Source organism: Rana temporaria, chromosome 13, assembly GCF_905171775.1.
Source record: "Rana temporaria chromosome 13, aRanTem1.1, whole genome shotgun sequence".
In the NCBI taxonomy this organism is placed as follows: Eukaryota; Metazoa; Chordata; class Amphibia; order Anura; family Ranidae; genus Rana; species Rana temporaria.
Window position 1 is genome coordinate 97,551,551 of NC_053501.1, and position 24,188 is coordinate 97,575,738.

The following is a 24,188-nucleotide window of genomic DNA, read 5'->3' on the forward strand; positions in this document are numbered from 1 at the left end:
AAATAAGTGGCAACTCCAAGGCCATAGTCACCTGCTTGGTGGCTCAGGAGAACGCCCCCGCTTTATTAAGCAGGATGGCAGCTGCGGTGGAGGCCAACACCGCTGCTGTGCAGGCCAACACCGCTGCAGTGCGGGAGGAGGGGAGAGTTACCCGCCGTCATCAGCGGGATACCACCACCGCCAAATGCGGATGTTGGCCCAGTCCTCGCCCGCCTGGCCAACGCCATGGAGGGCATGCAGCCACCACCTGCGAGGAGTGTGGAAGTAGGGGTTGATGCTCCTCCCCCCCTCAATCCCCACCCCATGCCTCCTCCGCACCACGGAGATTGAGGAGCCAGAGCCGGGGCACCCTTGGCCCAAAGAAAAAATCAAAAAAATTATCTAATTTCTACATTTATTTTATGCTCAGAATATGAGTTTATTTTTTTTTTGATATATGCTCAGGATATGAGTTTATTTTATTTTTGATATATGCTCAGGATATGAGCTTTTATATTTATTTGTAGTCCCTACACACGGTGAGGAGTGTATACTACAGTGTGACTGGTGTGTGAATGGGGGGGGGGGGTGGCACTCCTGCTGGAAAAGGGGTGTCACCCTCTGCCATGTGAAAGGTGTATGAATGGACAGCAACATAATTGGAGCCTTGACGCGGCGTTGCTGCTCCCTAATACCATGGGGTATTGTTGGGTCTAATCCAATTTGGGGTGCATGTGTCGGGAGTGTGCTAGGGACTACAGTGGTGTGCATACATGCATTATACTTGTGACAAGATCAGGGTGTGTTTAATGTGCAAAGAGACGTTCCACAAGACCATTCCGGATTGCTCTTCCCTCAGAAGATCCGGTAGTGTTTCTTGGGGGGGGGGGTTGCGTGGTTCGGGGGTAAGGTCATTGCGTAGCTCAATGTGCATGCCCTTTCTCTCAGCAAAATTGTGGAGAATACAACATGCCCCGACGATTTGGCACACAAAGTTGGGTGAATACAACAGGGTCCCCCCTGATTTACCCAGACATCTGAATCGAGATTTAAGGATGCCAAATGTGCGCTCCACCACCGCACGGGTACGTGCATGGGCTTAGTTAAATCTTTCCTCTCCTGGTGTTTGAGGGTTACGATATGGGGTCATCATGTGAGGTCCCAGGGCATATGCAGAGTCACCTGGAAGGGAAAAGACAGGAGGATGTTAGTCGTGCATGTGCCCCTTGTGATGTCTGCATCATGGGGGGGGGGGGCTCAGTCATACCTGACACCCATGTCACTCACCAATCAGCCAGCTGTCTCCATACATGTTCTGGTCAAACTCGGTTGGGATGGGGCTGTGTCGGTAAATAAAACTGTCATGGCTTGACCCTGGGTGTTTGGCACGGACATGCCATATGAGGCCATGTGCATCCACAATCACCTGCACATTTATCGAATGCCAATGTTTCCTGTTGCAGTAGATATGCTCGAGGAGCCGGGGGGGGGGGCGTAGTGCCACATGGGTACAATCTATTGCACCCACAGTGCGTGGAAATCTGGCTATTTCATAAAAATCACTGATTGCCTTCTGCCGCAGGTCAGCCGTGGTTGTCTAGGTGCTGCTGAAGTTGTGCGCTCCTTCAGATGACATTTGGCCATCTTTTGCTAACTTGCCCCTGCTTTTAGCAGGAGCAAGTTTGCCCGGGGAAAAAAGCTTGCGCGCTTCCAGCGCAAGATGCGCATCACACGCGCATGTTTCTGAATCATCGGCAGTACCTAATTTGCATATTCACTGAGGGAATTCCATGAAGACGCAACTTACACCCCGCGCAAAATTGCGCTATAATTGCGCCGGAGCAGCTAGGCTGCGTGCGCGGGAAAATGGCCGCATTTCAGGCTTAACTGGTTTACAGAATCAGCCGCAAATTTGCATGGGAGCAAATCAGTACTTGCGCGGCGCAAATCACACTTGCTCCCGCGCAAGTGCTTCTTGAATCTGGGCCATGATATTCACCTAAACAGGATACATATTGTTGTTTTTCACATAATGGCGTTTCACATTTAATAAGTAGTGGAGAAACCCCTACCTGTATTCACAAACCATATTTATTTTCAAACTTACTCTATGTATGTATTTAATTATTTTTGTGGTTGCCTGTAATAATTTATATGTAACATATATGTATTCTTGCATTGTGTTTTTATTATTTATAACCTTAGTCTATTCCTTTTAATAGATTTTTATCACCTGCGACCTGTTCTATAAAATAGAAGGTCTTCATGACCTCCACTACAGCAGGTGTTTATTAGTCCGGATTGGAGTGCTTTGGCAGTCCTTAATTGCATTTTCAATTTCACCTGTTTTTGATCACATGTCTGGATAGGATTGATATATGTATTAGGCCCGGTACACACGAGCAAACATGTACGATGAAAGCGGTCCGTCGGACCGTTTTCACCGTACATGCCTGCCAGAGGGCTTCTGTACGATGGTTGTACTAACCATCGTACAGAAGTCCGCGCGTAAATACTACGCGGGGCGTGTCCGCGTCGTCGCCGCGATGAAGACGCGGCGACGTGGGCGGGCCTGCCATTTAAAGGCTTCTACACATGCGTCGAAGTCATTCGACGCATGCGAGGGACGGCGGGCGCTCGGACATGTACGGTAGGTCTGTACTGACGACCGTACATGTCCGAGCGGGCAGGATTCCAGCGGACGGTTTTAAAACACGTCCAGGAATATTTGTCTGCTGGGAAAAGGCCCGGCGGGCAAATGTTTGCTGGAATTCGGCCCGCTCGCGCCTACACACGACCGAACATGTATGCTGAAACTGGCCCGCGGACCAGTTTCAGCATACATGTTTGGTCGTGTGTACGGGGCCTTAGAGGTTCATTTTATGAAAAATATGCTACAAGTACTGAAGTTAGTGTGAAACACGTCAGCTGTCCTAGGTTCCGTTGCTGTGACTTGTAGTGCATGTTTCTAGTTTTTTTACATTAAAGTTACGTTTTGATTGGAGTGCGGCTGTCCTGATCATCTTTTGTTCTTATAATCTTTGTGACCCTGGTAGTTCCGCCACTGGTGCCAGTAGTTTTTTTTTTTTTTTTTTTTTTTTTTACCATTTTACTTTATTTTTATTTTTTTTACAAATTTATGTGAAAGATCACACTTTTGAGACAAAGAAATGGACTGAGGACACATTCATCAACCCCCTTTTATGCAATCTCAGCTGCACAGAATGAACAGGGGTAGCTTGTACAGACCTTCCCGTTCATTCATAAACGGAGGCATAGTAAACACAGTTTACTTTGGTTCAGCTATGAATGAATAAACAAAAAAAAGTGAGTGATCGGTATCATTCACTGATTCTATTCATTAAGTCAAGACTTCATCCTGACAGATTCTCTGTAGCAGCAAGCGAGAGGTAGGACGAGGAAACCCAGCAGCACTGTGGGGACAATGGGGGCCAGGAGACAGCACACAGGAGCCCAGGGCAGCTGAATAACAATAGGGAGGTGGCAGGAGCAGCATTTGGATGAACCAATGTCCTCCATTTCGCTTCTGCAGCTGCTGAATGTATGCGGGAGGGAGCAGAGGAGAAGCGGGAATTCATTAGCTACATGGAGGATTGGCTCCTCTGTATGCCCCTGCCCCCGCCGCTCCCCTATCCAGGCATACAGGGAGGCTGTGTGGACCTCCTGGTATCCCCATGGGGCCAGGTCGCAATGGCTACCCATGCAACCCCTGTAGGTACGCCCCTGGGCAGTGCATTTCACAGGGTAATGGGCTGAAATAAATAATAAATTGACTTAATTTTACTGCAATGCTCACTTTAGGTCACGCTGAGGAATCAGAAACAATGTCACTCGGAAATAATAACAGAGATGGATTCATTCTTTAATATAGTTTATTTTGAAAAAGGAAAGGAAAACATCAGATCAGACTGTCATATATATTCCAATCGCGCCCTCAAAATAATAAGTAGGGAAAGATAAAGAAATAAGAATTATCACTATAGGATAAATGTAAACCACCATGAAACCAAAGGACGCCAAAATTAGCTCCCCTATTCCTAACCAAGCCAATCAAAATACCAATCAAATGGGAAAACATTTCAGAAATATTATTTTGTATTTTTAAATGTAATTGCAAACAATAGCATGATCCGATGTACATTTAATCATTTATATATGTTTACAAATGTGTGAACTTTTCTATACGTGTTCCATCAAATTCCCATTGTGTCCTGTAGTGATGTCGCCTTCCTTCCAGAACCGGTAGATTTTCTCTTTGTGACATCAGTTGCTCATCTATTGAACTGTAATCAAAGAGAGGTCAATGTCAGCAAATAATAAAACCATATTTAAATAATACCTAGCCCTTATTCTTTCATACTTTCTCATTGATCTATAACAAAAAAAAATAACAGAAATACATTTACATGGATTTGTATATCCAGTATCAATGGTGTATACTCAAAAAAAATCTGCCCATACAATAAACGATGATTTTTTGAACATTGTTGGTTGATTGCTTGTTGGTCTTTATTTTGATACGCTGAATTTTATTAACAGATTTTAATATCACTAGAGGTCATGTGAATATCATGTCTGCTTAAAGCGGATGTCCGCTGAAAAAAAAAAATTAAAAGCCAGCAGCTTCAAATACTGCAGCTGCTGACTTTTAATATCAGCACACTTACCTGTCCTGGAGTCTAGCGCCGTCCGCAGCAGAGGACGAGCGATCCCTTGTCACTCTGCTGCCCCCCGCCATCCTCGGTGAGGGAACCAGGAAGTAAAGTGCTCCGGCTTCACTGCCCGGTTCCCTACGGCGCATGCGCGAGTTGCGCTGCGCCGTGCTGAATGGCTCCCGCTTTGTTCTGGGAGCCGAGTGTTTCCCAGAAAACAATGGGGGGGGGCACGGGATCTGACAGTCTACCCGCAGACTGTGTGGCCGGAAGTGGGTGCAAATAGCTGTCTTTAGACAGGTATCTGCCCCCCCTCCCCCCTGAAAGGTGTCAAATTGACACCGGAGGGGGGGAGGGTTCCGATGAGCCGGAGTTCCACTTTAAGGTGGAGCTCCGCTTTAAAGGAGGACTATAGAGGGTTTTGGTCAATTGTATTTTAGTTTCTTTTGTATTGTTTTTTTCTGTAGGAAATCTTTTTTTTACATATAAACATTCAATATACTGTATGCTGTTTCTAATTTTCAGTGCTTGCTGGGTCATCTAATAGGAAAGTCTAGCATCAGTTCTGTACTTTATAGTTGTAATTGAAGATGATTTAGCTTTGTATCTAACCGGAGATCCTGCAATTAAATCTTTTCTTACACCACAGCAGTGTTATATTTCTTTATGCAATATGTTTTTTCATTAAGCTCACTGCGTTTTACAAAAAAAGTGACCTCTATTATCTTATAACGTCCATTGCTGATATTATATATACGCAGATAGAACTGAGCTACTCACAGAAGGTGTAAGAGACTTGGAAGCCCTTTGCCTGGGTAGACTTGTCACTGTGGAATACAAGAACCATAGAGTTGCCTTTGGAGTAATACACAGGGATGGTGCGATCCCCACAGAATGGACCCATTTGTGTACCATCCATGAAGAGTGTTAGATAGTCGTACATACACATAATGGCAGACTCTAAATGGAAGTCACTTATGGTCAGAGCAATCTGAAAAATAAATACAATTATCACTAACAATGTTTTTAATGCATAAAAGTGAGTGAATATATTGGTTCTTACAATTCATTGATGTTACAGTCTACCTGAAATAGTATTTGCAATTAAAGCCACATTAAACCCAAGAGCAAAACATTGTTTATATTGCGGATAACCAATTTTTACATGTGATGGCTGCTTTTGTTTTTATTTTTTAGGCTTTCTTCAATGCTCATTTAGTGATCCAGCCAGCAAGTCTGTTGTTTTTGAAAAGCACAAGCTATCCAGCAGAATTTATCAGTTTACATGGATAAGCCAAATTATTCAACACTGACAGGGGTGCTTAAGATGACCAGCTTTATTTATTCATGTAAAACCTTTATCCCAAAAGAAAAAAAAACTGCTGTAACTGATAATAAAATGTGAGCTGGAATTTGGATTCAACTTGTGTATTTAAATCTGCTAATACATTTAATGCTCCCCTCCCAATCTCCTCCCCCAACCTGAGGTTGATGCTGATTGTTGTGCCTCTTGTTCTCATTCATCCAGAGTAGAGTCTCACTAATACAGGAGGAGTGTTACTGGTCAGATCACCAGGTGAAAATGAGGAAACGCCAAAGAAAAAGGATGCAGCCACCACATCTAGTGATTGCTAATATGAAAAAAATGAATTGTTTGTTTTAAGAGTTTTATGTCACTTTAGGGGTGATACTGCACATAAAAGGCAGTGCTTAGGAATCTTGTTGGAAAAAGGAAGTCCTTTCTATTCCTGCGGTGTAATGGTCACCAATCTACAATTTCCGGACAAGGAAGGAAAAATCCAGAGCTGGGAGATCTTCTGTGCTCCTCCTACATTACTGGCTGATTTCTTTGTCATTCTCCGGTCTACAATAGACTCAAGAAACTGATCAGCCCCCTCCCTTCCTCTCCCCTGTGCTCCTGTTACTCCCAATCAGGATGGCAGAAATGAGTCCAGTGCTGCAAAGTCAAGTAAATCTTTATAAACCACTTACAAATGTCACACCACCAGTTCTCAGCCAGCTTCACAAATTACCACCAACACTTCCTGTCATCACTGGGAAAAGATCCAGAACGTCTTGGTGGTAGATAATCTTAGAGAAATCTACATTAGATTTGCCATCAGCCATGTATTGTAATGCCCTAAACAATACATTCCGTTTCTATTTAATCAGGTAGGCCCTGGTGAACACTGGTAAATTCAAAGGGGGTTGTACATTCAGATTGTAATGAGTCTGTACAACATTACATTTTATTTGTGTGACAATTTTAGAGAATAAGGAAGTCCAATAATTAGGGAGAATTATGAAGGCATCTTGTTTTACCTTATTTCCAACAGGAGCTGTGATGGTGAAGTTACAATCCATGTTTGGACTGTAGTTCCCTGGGTATCCCGGAGATGTGAAGCTGCCTTGAGAGTTAAAGAAGGATCCTCCACACTTCACTGTAAGAATATCGATATAATCAATATAGTAAGGAGATTTATAATAGTATATGACATCATTTTATGTTTATGTGTATACTGTATATACATAGTTCATCCTCCCTTTTCGAAGTTCCAAGTTCCTCTTAGGCTAGGACCCCACTCTCCAACCCTCAATGAAGAGCTCAGATGTAGAGATGGCCTACACAGGCACCAAATGCTGCTTCAGGGCAGGAATGGGAGAGAGTCACACGTTCTGCCTTACCCAGAAGTTTCACAGAGCACTGGTTAGAAAACAGGAGTGTCCTATGAAAATAAATAACTGTAGTGGAGGTGGGTGGGCTTCCATACAAACCTATTATTTTGTCCTAAATGGTATAAGTACAGATGCTGTAAAATCTATCCATATTGTTCCCCCCACTGCACTGCTTGGGTTACAAGCATCTTTAGTCTAGAAGGTGATACATAAGTTGAAATGCTTATCTTATTTATCCCTCCCACAGGCTTCCTCCATGCTGTACTACTGGTCCCTGAAGCTGCTTCTTGTTGCCATTCTCCTGGCTTTAGACTCTCAGATGTCATCAAATACAACACAGGATCAGCAGTCATGCATTGTACATGAACTTGTTGAGGGCTCGCCCACATACTGGGACATTGGAGAGCATAGATGACCACCGGCTGCCAGGGTAATTTTTTGAACTTTGCCAATCTGCCCTAAGCAAAGCAAGCATTTAACCAATGCAGTGCTGGGGAAAAGAAAGTCTGGTCACTGCACTCCACACTGGAGAATTTTGGATGATATTGTCAACCGCAAAGAAGTCCATAGGAATTTAACAACTTCTTAGTTTCGCAGAAGGGCAGACAGCAGAGATATACCACAAGAAAGAAGAATTTATACAGTATCTGATCCAAAATAAGCCATAGAGGTAATTGTTATCACTCTTAAAGTTGACCAACATACACATTGAACAATCTAACTGGAAAATGTAATTGTATATACTAAGAAACTGCATGGATTACCTCAAAGGTTGCAAACAGAGGTTATATGGCATCAAACTGTTGTGCCAATAGTTCCTCCTTGGGAGGGATCTCCTCTGTATCTATGATTCTTCAGTATTTTCTTTACCAATAAAATAAATCAGCATACCTGAGCTATATGAAGCTTGGAAGCCGACCCCAGAAACAGCCCGTCACTGACAAACTGGACCAGCATCTGGCTTGTGGAAGCGATGATTGGAGGGATGGTTTGACTTCCGCATATTTTATCCAACAACACAGGAGAGTTCTTAGAGGGACCGTCATAGATCCTCATGTAGTCTGAGTCACAGTTAGGAGTGGATTGGATATTAAAGGTACTGAATTTCACTGAAGCCTAAAAAGTGACACAAGGAAATGTATTATCTACAGTAAACCCCAAACTTCCCATACTTGTAACTGCAAACTGGGTTAATATGTAATTCCAATATGATGCAATCAATTGCTATATTAATGCTTGAACAGTCCTTCAGAGAAAAAAAAACACAAGAATATGTAGGATTCTAATTTCTGTTAAAAGATCTTGCAGCTATAGACATTTCTATCTACGATATTTCTTGAAACATGTGTGTATTTTCCATTGATTTTCCAGTTAACAGAACTCTTCTGCTCCCTCTGATTATTTGTTGCTTGTGGTTTGTTTAGGGAAACAAATAAGTTAAAAAAGACACATTTGGGGGGGGGGGGAAGAATTTTTTTAACAGAAGTCTTTCGTTTTATGCTATATTGAGTTAAGTCAAAGAAACCTGGGACTGTGGATATTGCAATACTGTTACTATTGGTAACATACTTGTAAGAACCAGAGCCACAAATTAATCCAAAACCCCCTTTGTTCCTGCTAAACCCCCATTCCTACAATGACCTCACCATCAGATGTGGGGTAAAATAAATCTGGCACATTTGCTTCCAGCAATGAAGTGGGCCATAATGAAGGGAAGTATTATTCCAACATATGGAGCAATTGGTGGTTGAAGCAGAGTATGAGGTTTAGAGGCATTTACATCTTAAACAACCTTCTCTATACCCCTGTCTCAGCCATAAAGTCAAACCACCGCAATGGCTCCACTTCAATGTACAAAGGTACAAAAGTGTGATGTTCAGGTAGGGAGTATTTGGACCTATTGCGTGGCTCTAAACTAGTCAAGTCTCTATTTTTATGAATGTAAAATGTAGGTGGTGTACAAAACAATCTTCAGATGGCAGTTCATTTTCACAGCTAGGTTGCTAGACATTTAGGGTCACATTTTGCATCTCTACATTTCTGTCTCCTCACCTTCCCTGATGGAACTCTGATCAACCAAACGCAGTCACCATTATTAGGATAAGCAGAGGGATAGTTGTCAGAAGTCAAAATTCCTGTCTTATTATTAAGCAAAGTCGCACAGACACCTGAGAAGGGAGAAATAGACATATAAATTATATTTAGTTATTGGAGGATAGACTGATAATAATAATAATATTAATAATATATTGGTCGGAAACAGGGGAAGGGGTATTAACCTTCTATTAGATTAAAACTGCTGGAATTTTGAACTTAAAATCAAATGAACCTTGAGTTTAACCCCTTTACATCGAAGATAAAAGATCCTTATTGCCTCAATGCCGTGTCACATCTTGTGTATTATACTTTGTTTGTTCAGGGCAAATTGAGCCTTCATTTCATGGTAAAAACTACATTTCCTGATATTTAACTTTTTTTCAATGAAAACTGGCCAAATTGTAAGCAATATAATTTTTTTTTAATCTAGCTATATCGTTCTTAAATGACAATAAATAAATAACCCAAATTGAATTTGAGATGCATAGGGATACCACATATGTGTACATTATTTATTGTGTACACCCATAGTAGGGGCCAGACACAAAAGTGCACATTTTGGGCTAGATTCACATAGATCAGCAGCTCAGCAGATCTGCGTGATCTATGTGATTTAAGATACGCTGCCGCAAGTTTGAGAGGCAAGTGGGTAATTCACAAACCACTTACCTCCATTCTTGCGGCGGCGGATCGTAAATCCCCCGGCGGAATTCAAATTCCGCGGCTAGGGGGAGTGTACTATTCAAATCAGGCGTCCCTGCGCCGATTTAAATGAGCATGCGCAGTCCGTGAATTTTCCCGGCGTGCATTGCTCCCACTGACGTTGCTAGGACGTCAGTGGTTTCGACGCTTACGTAAACGACGTCCATCCATATTCCAGAACGACTTACGCAAACGATGTAAAAAAATTCAAAATCGATGCGGGAACGACGGCTATACTTAACATTGGCTGCGCCTCGTAGAAGCAGGGGTAAGTATACGCCGGGAAAGCCGCTACGGAAACGTCGTAACAACACTGCGTCGGGTCCGCGTACTTTCGTGAATTGGCGTATCTCGCTGATTTACATATTTCTCATCGTAAATCAGCGGGAACGCCCCCCGCGCCATTTTTAAATTGCAGATAAGATCCGACGGTGTAACACAGTTACACCTGTCGGATCTTAGTCATATCTATGCGTAACTGATTCTATGAATCAGGCGCATAAATACGACCAGTGTAAGACACAGATACGACGGCGTATCAGGAGATACACCGTCGTATCTCTCTCTCTGAATCTGGCCCTTTGTGGGGGTTTTTTGTCAAAATTTTTCAAAACTGTAAAAATTCACTTAAAATGCAATCATAAAAAAGTATAATTTCTAATGTTTTTAACCCATGAAATTGGAATGTACAGAAACTTACTGCATTGATAAAGTCGGTTAATTTTAGTGACATCCAAGACGCTCAGTCCAATTGTCTGCCCAATAGGCACATTGGGGTCAGGCTTGGGGACGATTGTGGGTTTGTTTGAAGTGTTGGTGAATGCATAGCTGGAAAATGTTGAATAGAGAAAAAATCGACATATTACCATTAAAATATTCTATAGTTTATCGGTAATTCACCAGCTAACACAAAAGCCATGACTTACGCATCATAATGCATCACTGAACTGTAATCATATGGACTGCCCAGGTTATTGGTGTCCGCTTTAGCAAAATTACCCAATTTTCCTGTAACAACAAAAAAGCAGTGGTAATGTCTCTTCTTTGAAAACACGACTGAATTTGCTTTGTGTAAATGTCTGCAGTACCTTTAGGGATATACTGGAAATTGATGTCAACATAATTGTCACGGTCACTTCTTACATGCTCATGGTAGAAGCCCAGGGCATGTTCTAGTTCATGTTGTATAATCCCCTGTAGATGCAGCCTCCACCCAATGAAACTGTCTGGCTTCCACCAGTTCTTCCAAGATATGAGTAACAGCTAGAAATTGTAGATATACAGTTCAAAGGAGTTATGCTTTAATACCATGTGGGAGCCTAAGACAATAGTTTTAATAGAAACAATGATTGAATCTGAACTACAGAAAGAAAACAATCAATATCTGTTTGTGCTGGTTTTATTTTCATTGTAAAATTTTAAGTGGAATCCATTGAGTCTGTTGACACTAAGCCCCACTCCCTCTAGGTCACTTCCATTTTTCTACTATATACTGAATGTTAGCAGCGCCAGGATAAATATCTTATGTCCCTGTGCTATTTCTGCTAGGTACACAAAAAAAATTAGACAACCAAGAAGCACCTTGTTGTTGGCTTGTGACTGTCACATGTATTTTCATTTTTTTTGGAGGAAATTCAAAAGAGAATCCATCATGCACAAATAGGTGCCGTAAAGTCTAAGGTGTTTATGTTTTAGATGCTCCCTACTGTGAAAACTATGATAAACAATAGACAACCTTACCCATCACCAGGAGTGATGTTGATGTAATCATCTTCTGTTGTAAGAGGCACAAACCTCACACAAGTCAATGTTTCAAACTCGGCCATGGCGAGCACAATACTGTTCAGGTCACTGGCACCTGGAAACAGAGATAGAAGGTTGGGTTTCTACAAATAACAAATAGCAATAAATACTTCAATGCAAGAGAAAATAGAGGGAACTCACTGTAGCTGGAATCTATGGTGTAGGGAACAAGAACACTACCACTATCACTTTTAGGCCAAAGGCAAGAAGGACAGTTCATGGCACTGCGCTCATTCTGTACCAGCACATCGCCTCCATACATGGGTGTTTTGCTATCTGAAAATACAGAAAATTATAGTTAATACACTAAAATGCATTGCATTTAAGCTGCTCATACACTGTGAACTGGCTGAACTTTGCTATGTGGGTGTCTCTCATTCCCCTCTCACTGACATCTTTTGATTGAAAAATGGATGGATCCAAACAGAAAGTTTTAGAACTAACAGCGGCTGCATCTAATCATGATGCAGTATAGTACAGTGTTGGGGTATAAAACCGAATAGAATAGGCACAGTTGGAATCTGTGCATCTGGAGAAACATGTTAGATATTTCATGCAGTCCAAATTCCCAGCTTTACTCAGTTCTGTGACCCAGCACAGCCCTGTTTGGCAGGGGAGGAGACCTGATTTTGCTCTGCTGCAGTGAAGTTGGACTCTTGAATCTTCCCATGCAGGACACAGCAGAAAGCAAGCCCCCGAGTAGAGCCGTCCTACTATGGGGGGCAGAACTTAGAAATGCCCGGGAAGATGCTAAGCTTAGCTGAACCCCTTCCCACTGGGCAACCAAAACAAACTAACTAGCTAATCTGTAAGCACCTGATTCCACACAGCCCTGTTTGGCAGGGGAGGAGACCTGATTTTGCTCTGCTGCAGTGAAGTAACACTTACAGGTATGATAGTCTCATGTCTCTGTCACTCTGCTCTTCCTCCTACTACAATGGAGCACTCACTACAGTACAGCTAACATACTCCTTGTGCTTCTTCTCCCACCTCTAGTCTGATCTCTACAATGAAGGTACTTACATCACTTGTATTTAACCACTTAAGCCCCGGACCATAATGCTGCCTAAAGACCCAAGGTGTTTTTACAGTTCGGGACTGCGTCGCTTTAACAGACAATTGCGCGGTCGTGCGACGTGGCTCCCAAACAAAATTGGCGTCTTTTTTTCCCCACAAATAGAGCTTTCTTTTGGTGGTATTTGATCACCTCTGCGGTTTTTATTTTTTGCGCTATAAAACAAAATAGAGCGACAATTTTGAAAAAAATGCAATATTTTTTACTTTTTGCTATAATAAATATCCCCCAAAAACATATATACATTTTTTTTTCCTCAGTTTAGGCCGATACGTATTCTTCTACCTATTTTTGGTAAAAAAAATCGCAATAAGTGTTTATCGATTGGTTTGCGCAAAATTTATAGCGTTTACAAAATAGGGGATAGTTTTATTGCATTTTTATAAAAAAAAAATTTTTACTACTAATGGCGGCGATCAGCGATTTTTTTCGTGACTGCGACATTATGGCGGACACTTCGGACAATTTTGACACATTTTTGGGACCATTGTCATTTTCACAGCAAAAAATGCATTTAAATTGCATTGTTTACTGTGAAAATGACAGTTGCAGTTAGGGAGTTAACCACAGGGGGCGCTGTAGGAGTTAGTGTTCCCTTAGTGCAGTGTTTCTCAATTCCAGTCCTCAGGCCCCCCCAACAGGTCAGGTTTTCAATATTTCCATTATTTTGCACAGGTGATTTGATCAGTTTCACTGCCTTAGTAATCACCACAGCCTTTTCATCTGAGGGAAATCCTGAAAACCTGACCTGTTGGGGGGGGGGGGCCTGAGGACTGGAATTGAGAAACACTGCCTTAGTGTGTGTTTACAACTGTAGGGGGGTGTGGCTGTAGGAATGACGTCATCGATCGAGTCTCCCCTATAAAGGGATCACTCGATCGATGCAGCGCCATAGTGAAGCACGGGGAAGCCGTGTTTACATACGGCTCTCCCCGTTCTTCAGCTCCGGGGAGCGATCGCGACGGAGCGGCTATAAACAAATAGCCGCGCCGTCGTCCCGGATCGCTCCCCGAGGGGACCCGACCGCCGCAAGTCGCGGGGGGGGTCCCGATCGGACCCCCCACCCACGTCTAGGCAGGCACGTACAGGTACGCCAATGTGCCTGTACGTGCCATTCTGCCGACGTATATGTACATGCGGCGGTCGGGAAGGGGTTAAAAGAGTACAATTAAGATATAGTAAGGAATACAGAGCTGCAATAATTATATATTTTTTTATCTACCTGGAGTTCAGCTTTAATTGTAGATTTAGAACTAGAAATTACAACAGAAGAATACACAGTTTTACTAGAGTTATTGCTTGCGATATTCTACTAAATTCCCAAACAAAGTGCAATTTCCAAAGTTTGGAAAGTGAACAGTCTATTTGCCTTTAATACATCAACCTCTCTATCTCACAAGTTTCACTGCAATGGTAGAAGTGAATAAAAATAACCCATCAGTCTTTTTAGAAATTAAATAGTGATTTTTAAAGACTCATTCAAAGATCTTGTACCCCAAGACAATAACGCCATATTTCTCCTCACACCCTATTGTTTAGTCCATCAGTGCATGATTTAAAGGATCCTGACACTCATAACTTTATGCATTATAATTCGGGATTTTCCTAGTAAACATGACGGAAAATCTGAGTTATATGAGGACAGGAGGCGATTATCTTGCATTAAACTTTCTTTTTAATGCTCATAGCAGAAATGGTAACAGCTATTCATTTAATACAGAGAAAAAATTCTTCATAGGACTACAATACCCAGCAGCCCCCGGGGGCCCCTCCCCCCTGTCATAGTGTCTATATAAGGGGCTGTCTGGATCTCCTCCTCCTCTTTCTTTATGCGATCCTGGATAATCACGGAACATCACGTAGGTCTATCCTTGAGGATCTCTTCCCGCTGTATCGAGGAAAACTTCCGTCGATGGTGAGAACAGGGCCAAACGGGCCGTAGCAACAAACATCACCTGGGTGTTGGTTATGCGATCTGAACAGTGTTCAACTGGAACAAAAAACAGAGAATCGTCATACGGGAACTCCGGATTGCTTCTCAACGTCCGCGTAGGCGTAGACTCCACCCATCAGTAACCTGAAAGATAAAACATATCATGATGGGGTGGGTAGGGTGGGAAGATAATCGCCTCCTGTCCTCATATAACTCAGATTTTCCGTCATGTTTACTAGGAAAATCCCGAATTATATATCAGACAGGAGGCTTCATATCTTGCATGTTTAAAGCTAACCACCTAATACAGTACATGCAATATATATATTAGAGTATTGAGGAGGAGACATGGTTAGAGGGTCGGAAGTAATACTGTCTGAAAGTCGTTTCCGACGACCAGTCCGCCGCCAGTAGAAGGTCCGCGAGGGAACCCCCCGAGGTGACTACTTTGGTAGCCATAGCGCCCCTGGTGGAATGAGCTCCGAAAAGCGAGGTGTCGATCCCGGCCATTTCCATGGCCGATCTCCCCACCTGGCCAATGAAGCCGTGGAAACTGGGAGATGCGGCTTCACATAGGAAACCAGTAATTGACTCTGGTTTGTTGACCTTAGGGTCGCCGTCCGAGCTTCATAGTGCTGCAAACACCGAACCACACATATGTGTGGATGGTCAGGAAAAAAGGGGTAGAACACTGTATGGATCCTGTTTTCGTACGGCGAACCACAGAGAACCGTACACCCTCCGGTGAAAAATGACGCCGGGAGATGTCTAATGCCCTAACATCTGAAACCCGTTTTATGGATATAAGGCATAAAAGGGTAGAAAGCTTGATAGAAAGGTTCTTCAACGAGAGGATATCATTTTCCCCCAAGAAGTGAAGAGCCGTAACACCTGGGAGACATCCCATGTGGAATGATATCTAGGTCGGGGGGGGCGATATTTTACCCCCGTAGTAGTCTGCAGATCAGTGGGTGTTTACCCACCGGTGCCGCTTCCACCGGACAATGATAGGCCGAGATGGCAGACCTGTATACATTCAGAGAGCTATAAGACTTGCCCGCCTCGTACGTGTCAGCTAAATAGTTCACTACGTCTGGTACAGGTGCATGAACGGCATCAATTTGCCGTTGATCACACCAGCGAACCCACAGGGTCCAGGCCGATCTGTATGCCGACCGAGTCCCTGGGGCCCAGGCCAAGGCGAGGAGGTCTCTAGCCGATTGTGAAAACGCGTTCTCAGAGACTCCGAGCCTGAGATCAACCACGCTAACAGGGGGAGGTTGCCATCTCTCAACAGAGGATGACAGCCCAGGGTCGCGTTCGATAGGAGATGAGGTGAGAATGGGAGTAGACGGGGAAAGTCGATCGCCATTCCCAGGAGAAGAGGGGAACCACGGTTGTGTCGGCCACCAGGGTGTGATCAACACAACCGTCGCCACCTGGGTCGCCACCTGAAGGAGCGTCCTGGTGAGCATGTTGAACGGGGGGAACGCATAGTGTGTCCCCCGCGCCCAAAATTGTCGGAATGCATCCACTGCCAATGCCTCTGGGTCCGGCCTCCAACTGTAAAAGCGGGGTAATTGCCGGTTGAGGCGAGAGGCAAACAGGTCTGTATGCAGAGGACCCCACAGAGTTTGCAGCGTCAAGAACACCGAACGATCCAGCGTCCAGTCGCTGGAATCCGTAAGGTAGCGTGAGTTCCAGTCTGCAACGGTGTTGGAAATCCCTGGCAGGTATTCCGCCATAGGGGTGGTATTGATGGAGAGGCAGAACTGCCAAAAGTCGGATGCGATATCCGCCAGGATCTTGGATTTCGTGCCTCCTAAGCGATTGACGTATTGCACTGCTGCAATATTGTCCATGCGTAGGAGTACACATTTGTTGGAGGTATGAGGGAGGAAACTTTTGACCGCGAAGTATGCAGCCAAAAGTTCCAAGGCATTGATGTGGAGGTGTGTTTCCTCCACGGACCATTTCCCACCGGTGGTGATTTGACCGCACCGGGCACCCCAACCCTGGCGACTCGCGTCTGACTCTATGATCACCTCCGGGTAGGAGTTGAAAATTGTCCTGCCGTTCCACTGGATGGCGTGGCGAAGCCACCATTGTAATTCCTCTATAGCGTCCGGGCTTAACGGGACCTTGTCCGCGTAACGTAGCCCTTGTCGTAAGTGGAGCGTTTTTAGTCTCTGTAAGGCGCGATAGTGTAAAGGAGCTGGGAAGATGGCTTGGATAGAGGCCGATAATAGGCCTACTATGCGAGCCAGCAAACAAAGGGAGACCTGACCCTTGCGTAATGTGGCCCTGATTTCCTTGCGAATCAGAGCCAGTTTCGCTTTCGGTAACAGAAGGAGAGCCTTGTTGGTATCCACAAGAAACCCTAGGAACTCCATCTCTTGAGAGGGTTCCAGGACTGATTTCTTGTAGTTGATGAGGAAGCCGAGTTCCCTCAACAAGGATACCGCCCATTGGCTGTGTAGAGAGGCTAATGTTCTGGATCGTGCCATGATCAGCATGTCGTCCAGGTATATAATTAGGCGTACCCCCCTGCTCCTCAGGGCGGCAATTACCGGCTTGAGGAGTTTGGTGAAGCACCAAGGGGCTGATGACAAGCCGAATGGGAGGCAGGTGAACTGCCACATTCGGTCCTGCCACAGAAATTTTAGGAATGACTGAGATTCGTTGTGCATAGGAACCGTGAGGTACGCGTCTTTTAAATCTATTTTTATCAACCAGTCTCCTGGCCATAGGAGGTCGCGTAACAGGTGGATACCCTCCATCTTGAAATGGCGGTATGCCACATGCTGGTTGAGGTCTCTCAGGTTTATGACAGGGCGATGGCCGCCGTCTTTCTTCTTCACCAGGAAGATGTTGCTGATGAAACCGGGGGAGAGGGGGTCTACTTCCTGGACCGCTCCCTTGGCCAGGAGCTCTTTGAGTTCCTTGTCGATCAGTTCCATGTTTTGGGCCGAAAAATGGATAGGGGGGGGTATTACATTGAGGGTCGGTAGGGATAGGAATTCTATCCGATAACCCGTTACCGTCGATAGGATCCAAGAATCCGTCGAAATTTTTGACCAGGCATGGAAAAAATACATCAGTCTGCCCCCCACCCGTGTATGTGGAATTGAAGATGGAATAAAACTCACCGGTCGGTGGCCTAGACCTTGGAAATCCACGTCCTCCGCGTCCTCTCCAGGGACGTCCCCGTGGGGGGAAAAAGGGTGCGGGTTGAGCCATCGGCATGGCGTACGGCTGTGGAGCAGGAGTGTACTGCTGGATGGCAGGTCTCGAGTAGGGCCTGTATTGAACAGAGCGGCCGGTAGATCGCCCTCTGCCTCTACCGGCCTTCCCAAAAACCCGGCCGGGTTGGGACTTTCTCAGTGATGACTGTGCCTTGTCCAGGCTTGAAAAGAGACTTACAAATTTATTTATATTTTTAATGAGGTCGTCTCCGAAGAGAAGGCCTCCTGCCGATGGTCCCGGTTCATTCTCGGCCAGATGGCTGAGTTGAGGGTCCAGCTTCATCAGAATGGAGCGGCGGCGCTCCACTGAGCAAGTTGTATTAGCTGTGCCCAGCAGGCATATAGCGCGCTGGGCCCAGCCCCTGAGTTGTGTGAGGTCAACAGGTTGGGCTGATGAGGCCGCCTGTTCTGCCAAATTTAGTATTTTCGTGAGGGGGCCAAGGATATCCAGTATGCGATCCTGGATAACCTTGAAGGACCTTTCAATCCCTTTCTTTGCATATTTCCCGGATCTCGTCAAATATTTGAGCAGAACCGGGTCTATCTCAGGGGTGATAGCCACTTTGTTTGCCACATGTGGTCTGGGACATTCTGACCGCAGCTTGTTGCGGTTGACCCTATCCAAGGACCGTCTGGTCCATAATTCCAGATATTGGGCCACATGGGGGAGTGGGGCCCAATCCCCCGAACGCTGATGAGATATCTCGTCCGGATTAAATAATGATTGCCCTTGGGAGTCTACAATGGCGTTTTGTGGCAAGTCATTATTGGCGTCATGGTGGATCGCCGTAAACCCCGCATCCTCTTCATCGTCTGTGAGTGAATCCGAGGATTCGGCTCCATCAGACATTTCAGACTCGTCCTCGGACGTGTCATATGAGTCTGGTTTAATCCGCCTGGCGGATCTATGCCCTTTTGTTGTCTCCTTGGGGCCCAAGGGTCGAGTGTGGTCTGGGATGTGCGGGGTGTGGCAGGTCGGATTGGATCCTGCTTGGGGCACATTGTAAACTTCCCCTGCCGGGGAGTCGAAATGCACTGACAAGTGCTTAAGTTTTTGGGCAGCTTTGCCTTTAGTCGGGGGGCACCCCGAAGTGGATGGCACTGAGACAGAGCCTGTTGTATTAACTGCCAAGGCCGCCTGAATGGACTTGGTAATGAGTTCTTGTATAAGATTTGTGGATAACAGATGCGATGCATCCAAATCCACCACTTCATTGCCCAGGCCTGAGCCATTGCCCTCGGTAGCCATAATATCTAAATTTGGAATGTTAGTACCAATAATCCCTGTCAGGGATAAATCACTGACAGGCAAGTAGTGACACTTTTAAAAATTATAATTTGTTTTGGCTGTTGCAGGGTCAAGTATTGCCCAGCGGATCCCCCCCTAGTCTGCCCGAGGTACCTGACCGAGATTGCGGTCCTGATTGAGGTTCTGCGGCAGTGGAGGGAAAGAAAAGTAGACAGCCAGTCCCCAGCGCGCTCCTGCTCCTTCCGACCGTTGCTCTGAGGTGGAAGGAGATGCAGGGAATCGCGCCTCACGAACGCGGCCGTAATCTCGCGAGATTACGGCCGTTGGATCTGATAGGATGTCAGGTGCAGGGAGGCGTGCCGAGGAACAACGTCTCTCGGCCGCGCCCCTCCACAAGGGAAAGCGCGCGAAGTGCGGTGTGAGGGTGAGAGAGAGGAAACTGAGGGGATGACAAATGGCTTCTGACAGGAGAAGGAAAAAGAGAACTCTAGCGCTGGGGAACCAGACAAACGGCGCAGTGCGTTAATCCAGTCAGAAAGTTGTTAAGCTGAAGTCATTATAACATAAACATATTACATTATTATAAAATACAGCTTATTATAAAATACAGTAAAGACATTAACAGAAACATGGATGGTACTTATCTTAGCCATGAGCAGAAAGAAAGAGGAGGAGAGATCCAGACAGCCCCTTTATAGACACTATGACAGGGGGAGGGGCCCCCGGGGGCTGCTGGGTATTGTAGTCCTATGAAGAATTTTTTCTCTGTATTAAATGAATAGCTGTTACCATTTCTGCTATGAGCATTAAAAAGAAAGTTTAATGCAAGATATGAAGCCTCCTGTCTGATATATAATTGGTTATTGTCTGTTCCATTGCCTGGATTTAGCACCATCATAATGCAGTAAAGAATCCTGTGGATTAGAATAATTACCTTTATTAGCTTTCAAAATCTTGCTGAAGATCCCTTGTGGCACTTCGGAAGTCTTCACTCTTTGGGGCTGTGTATACAAAATACTGATTAGGCACATCTAGTGAAATAAAAAAAATTCAAGTGACTTAATTTTGTGTAAATATTGAACCCATTTTATAATTTGAATGATAAATTAATGGAAATATAGGGTAGCTCCACAAAGCTATCACTGATCTGTGAACCTTCTGGTTGGGAAATTCTTTAAGTCTTTGCCTTAATCACCATGATTATCATAAACACTGTCACCTAAACAATAGGAGATGACGTTAAAAAATACCCTGTTGCCAAAGTCTAAAAAACATGCAGACGATTATATGTGCATTTAACATATTTTAGGAATGTCATTAAATGTAAAAAATCTCCCTTGTGTAAACCGACAAAAGCTCGAAACTGCTGCTTGGATGTGATGTCATCAGCCCCAGCAGACTCAGAGATTTCACTCAAATGACACTTTATAATATTCCTCTTCACTCCTCCAACGGCAGCTAAATCAATGTTCATGGGGGGGGAGGTGAGGGGCAGAGATGCTGGGCCAGCACAGACAGTAATTGGACACTCCCAGAAGAGGGCAGGGCTAAGAGAAACAATGAGGGAGCAGGACTGTGCTAGTGAAGTGACTCTGAGAATAGTCAAATGTATTTGCAAGTTCAAAGTCACATTGCAGGTGAATAATAAATAATTTATGAAAGGAAAATACTGCAAGAAAGTGACCTCTATTATCTTATAACGTCCATTGCTGATATTAGATATAAGCAGATAGAACTGAGCTACTCACAGAAGGTGTAAGAGACTTGGAAGCCCTTTGCCTGGGTAGACTGGTCACTGTGGAATACGAGAACCATAGAGTTGCCTTTGGAGTAAAGCACAGGGATGGTGCGATCCCCACAGAATGGACCCCTTTTTGTACCATCCATGAAGAGTGTTAGATAGTCGTACATACAGAAACTGGAAGACTCTAAATGGAAGTCACTTATGGTCAGAGCAATCTGAAAAAGAAATACAATTATGACTAACATGACAGTGTTGTGTTCATACAACAAACACACAATTTTATATAGCATTAAGTAAGTATTTTGGGCCCAAATCCACAGACATGCAGCCTAACTTAACTTTTCAGAGTTAAGTTACACTGCCGCAATTTTCCGAAGTTAAGTACCGATCCTCAAAGCACTTACCCGGAAAATTGCGGCAGCGCAACTTAACTCCGTCCATCGTAAGGCGTTCCTAGTTTAAATGGGCGATTCCCATTTAAATTAGGCGCCGGACGTACTGCGCATGCGTGTGACGTCATTTTTCCCGACGTGCAGCGCGCAAACGTAATTTACGCCAGGCTTTGTGGATTGCGACGGGACAATAAAGTTGCGACGGGTGAAAAAAAAGTTACGCGCCGGGAAAAAAAATTCAAATTTAAAAAAAAATCGCGGCGATCGAAAAAAAGGTCTGGTTTTACATGGTGTACTAACTTTACACATTGTAAAACCAGCCCTAATTTTACGCGTGCAAATCGTAACTTACGCAGAAAACACAAAGCTTAAAAGGCGGCATTTCGACTCGAAATGCCCCCAGCGGCGGATGCGGTACTGCATCTTAAGATCTGACAGTGTAAGTGTCTTACAGATGTCAGATCTTCTGCCTAACTTTGGAAAAATACTTTTGAGGATCGTTTCCAAAGTTAGGCACAGAGATACGCAGGCTGAACAGCAGTTCCGCCTGCGTATCTCTTTTGTGGATTTGGCCCTTTGTTTCTTACAATTCATTGATGTTACAGTCTACCTGAAATAATATTTGACATTAAAGCCACATTAAACCCAAGAGCAAACATTTATTATATTGCAGTTTACCAATTTTTACATGTGATGGCTGCTTTTGTTTTTCTTTTGTAGTCTTTTTTCTATGTTCATTTAGTGATCCAGCCAGCAAGTCTGTTGTTTTTCAAAAGCACAAGCTATCGTGCAGAATGTATCAGTTTACATGGATAAGCCAAATCATTCAACACTGACAGCGATGCTTAAAATGACCAGCTTAATTTATTCATGTAAAACCTTTATCCCAATGGAAAAAAAACAACTGTAACTGATTTCAAAATGTGAACTGAAATTTGGATTCAACTTGTTAGTGTATTTTAATCTGTTAATATATTTACCACTCCCCTCCCCCCAAACAGACAGTGCTGCTGATTGCTGTACCTCTTGTTCTCATTCATCCAGAGCAGCGTCTCACTAATACAGGAGGCGTGTTACTGGTCAGATTACCAGGTGAAAATGAGGAAACGCCAAAGAAAACGGATGTAGCCACCACATCTAATGATTGCTAATGTGAAAAAAATTAATTTTTAGTTTTAAGAATTTTAGGTCGCTTTAGGAATGACACTGCACATAAAAGGCAATGCTTAGGAATCTTGTTGGAAAAGGAAGTCCCTTTCTATTCCCTGCGGTGGTGTAATGGTCACCAATCTACAATTTCGGACAAGGAAGGAAAATCCAGAGCTGGGAGATCTTCTGTGCTCCCCTCCTACATTACTGGCTGATTCTTTGTTCATTCACCGGTCTACAATAGACTCAAGAAACTGATCAGCCCCCTCCCTTCCTCTCCCCTGTGCTCCTGTTACTCTCAATCAGGATGGCAGAAATGAGTCCAGTGCTGCAAAGTCAAGTAAATCTTCATAAACCACTTACAAATGTCACACCACCAGTTCTCAGCCAGCTTCACAATTACCACCCAACACTTTTAGAGAATGAGGAAGTCCAACTAATTAGGGAGAATTTTGAAGGCATCTTGTTTTACCTTATTTCCAACAGGAGCTGTGATGGTGAAGTTACAATTCCATGTTTGGACTGTAGTTCCCTGGGTATCCCGGAGATGTGAAGCTGCCTTGAGAGTCAAAGAAGGATCCTCCACCACTGCACTGTAAGAATATAGATATAATCATTATAGTAAGGAGATTCATAATAGTACATGACATCATTTTATGTTTATGTGTATACTGTATATACATAGTTCATCCTCCTTTTTGGAGTTCCAGGTTCCTCTTAGGCTAGGCTAATTAGGGCCAATGGAAGCAGTGCAAACAATTTTGATTTAGGATTTAGGATTAGGAATGTTATTAAAAAAAGGCTAATGAACTGGGGGGAAAAAGCTAAACAAACAAAACAGATGATGGGGAACAGAAAGAAAGCAAACATTATTCCTTAAATAAAAATGTTAAAAGCTTACCATCTTTGTTCTCTCCAAGTAGATTGTACTGAAAAGTAAATGTTTTGTATCAATATCTATTTCAAATGAAATACAATAATAAGAGATAACAAGTCTTGGCCCGCAAATCTTCTACACCCGGCAGAGCCCTCCTCGCCCTACTGGGAATCTCTCAAAAGTGAGGTAACATCCTTTCTTAGACAAATGTTACCACAACAGTCATCATTGGAAGATTTTACCGTATTCTCTGTTCTGTTCACATTTATAACATTTTGGATTTCCCCTCACTTTCTGTCCTAGTGGCAATGGCCTGTACAAAAGTCAAATCTCCCTACAGTGGATCCAAACAGTAATAAGAAAGTGTTAAACTCTAGAGGATTCCTAACCCCCCACCACTTTATCCAAATCTAAGGGGGAAATAATTTTGGTTAAAGTTACACTTAACTACTAACTAATATTGGTAACTTATTGGATGTTATACTTTTCTAAATATAGTTTTGACCACCTGTCCCCTGTACTGTTCATGTCAGCTCATCATCTCACCTGTATTTGTGCAGATAGAGGTAGACTGGTCACCAGCCCCGTCACACA

General features: G+C 44.0%; 2 protein-coding genes and 1 long non-coding RNA gene across 4 annotated transcripts in view; all 3 read right to left on the bottom strand.

The window, feature by feature from the left end:
- Positions 1 to 24,188, bottom strand: part of LOC120920573 (cubilin-like) — a 146,071-nt gene that overhangs the window by 41,031 nt on the left and 80,852 nt on the right. For both annotated transcript variants that reach the window (XM_040332720.1, XM_040332719.1), the window contains 2 exons: positions 6,975 to 7,093; positions 5,433 to 5,643 (listed from right to left, as the gene is read on the bottom strand). In XM_040332720.1, coding sequence (XP_040188654.1) covers positions 5,433 to 5,643; positions 6,975 to 7,093 — 330 coding nt within the window. The remainder of the gene's footprint in view (positions 1 to 5,432; positions 5,644 to 6,974; positions 7,094 to 24,188) is intronic.
- On the bottom strand, positions 9,309 to 20,410 carry LOC120920576 (astacin-like metalloendopeptidase). Its single transcript, XM_040332727.1, is given in 8 exon segments — positions 9,309 to 9,496; positions 10,828 to 10,955; positions 11,054 to 11,135; positions 11,216 to 11,323; positions 11,326 to 11,390; positions 11,868 to 11,985; positions 12,072 to 12,206; positions 20,367 to 20,410. Coding segments are annotated over 7 exon segments (795 nt in total). The 5' UTR covers positions 12,193 to 12,206; positions 20,367 to 20,410; the 3' UTR covers positions 9,309 to 9,323.
- LOC120920581 lies at positions 20,406 to 23,252 on the bottom strand. Its single transcript, XR_005744742.1, has 3 exons — positions 23,190 to 23,252; positions 21,181 to 21,391; positions 20,406 to 20,433 (listed from the first exon to the last, which is right to left on the bottom strand). It is a non-coding gene; the product is annotated as an uncharacterized LOC120920581 (long non-coding RNA).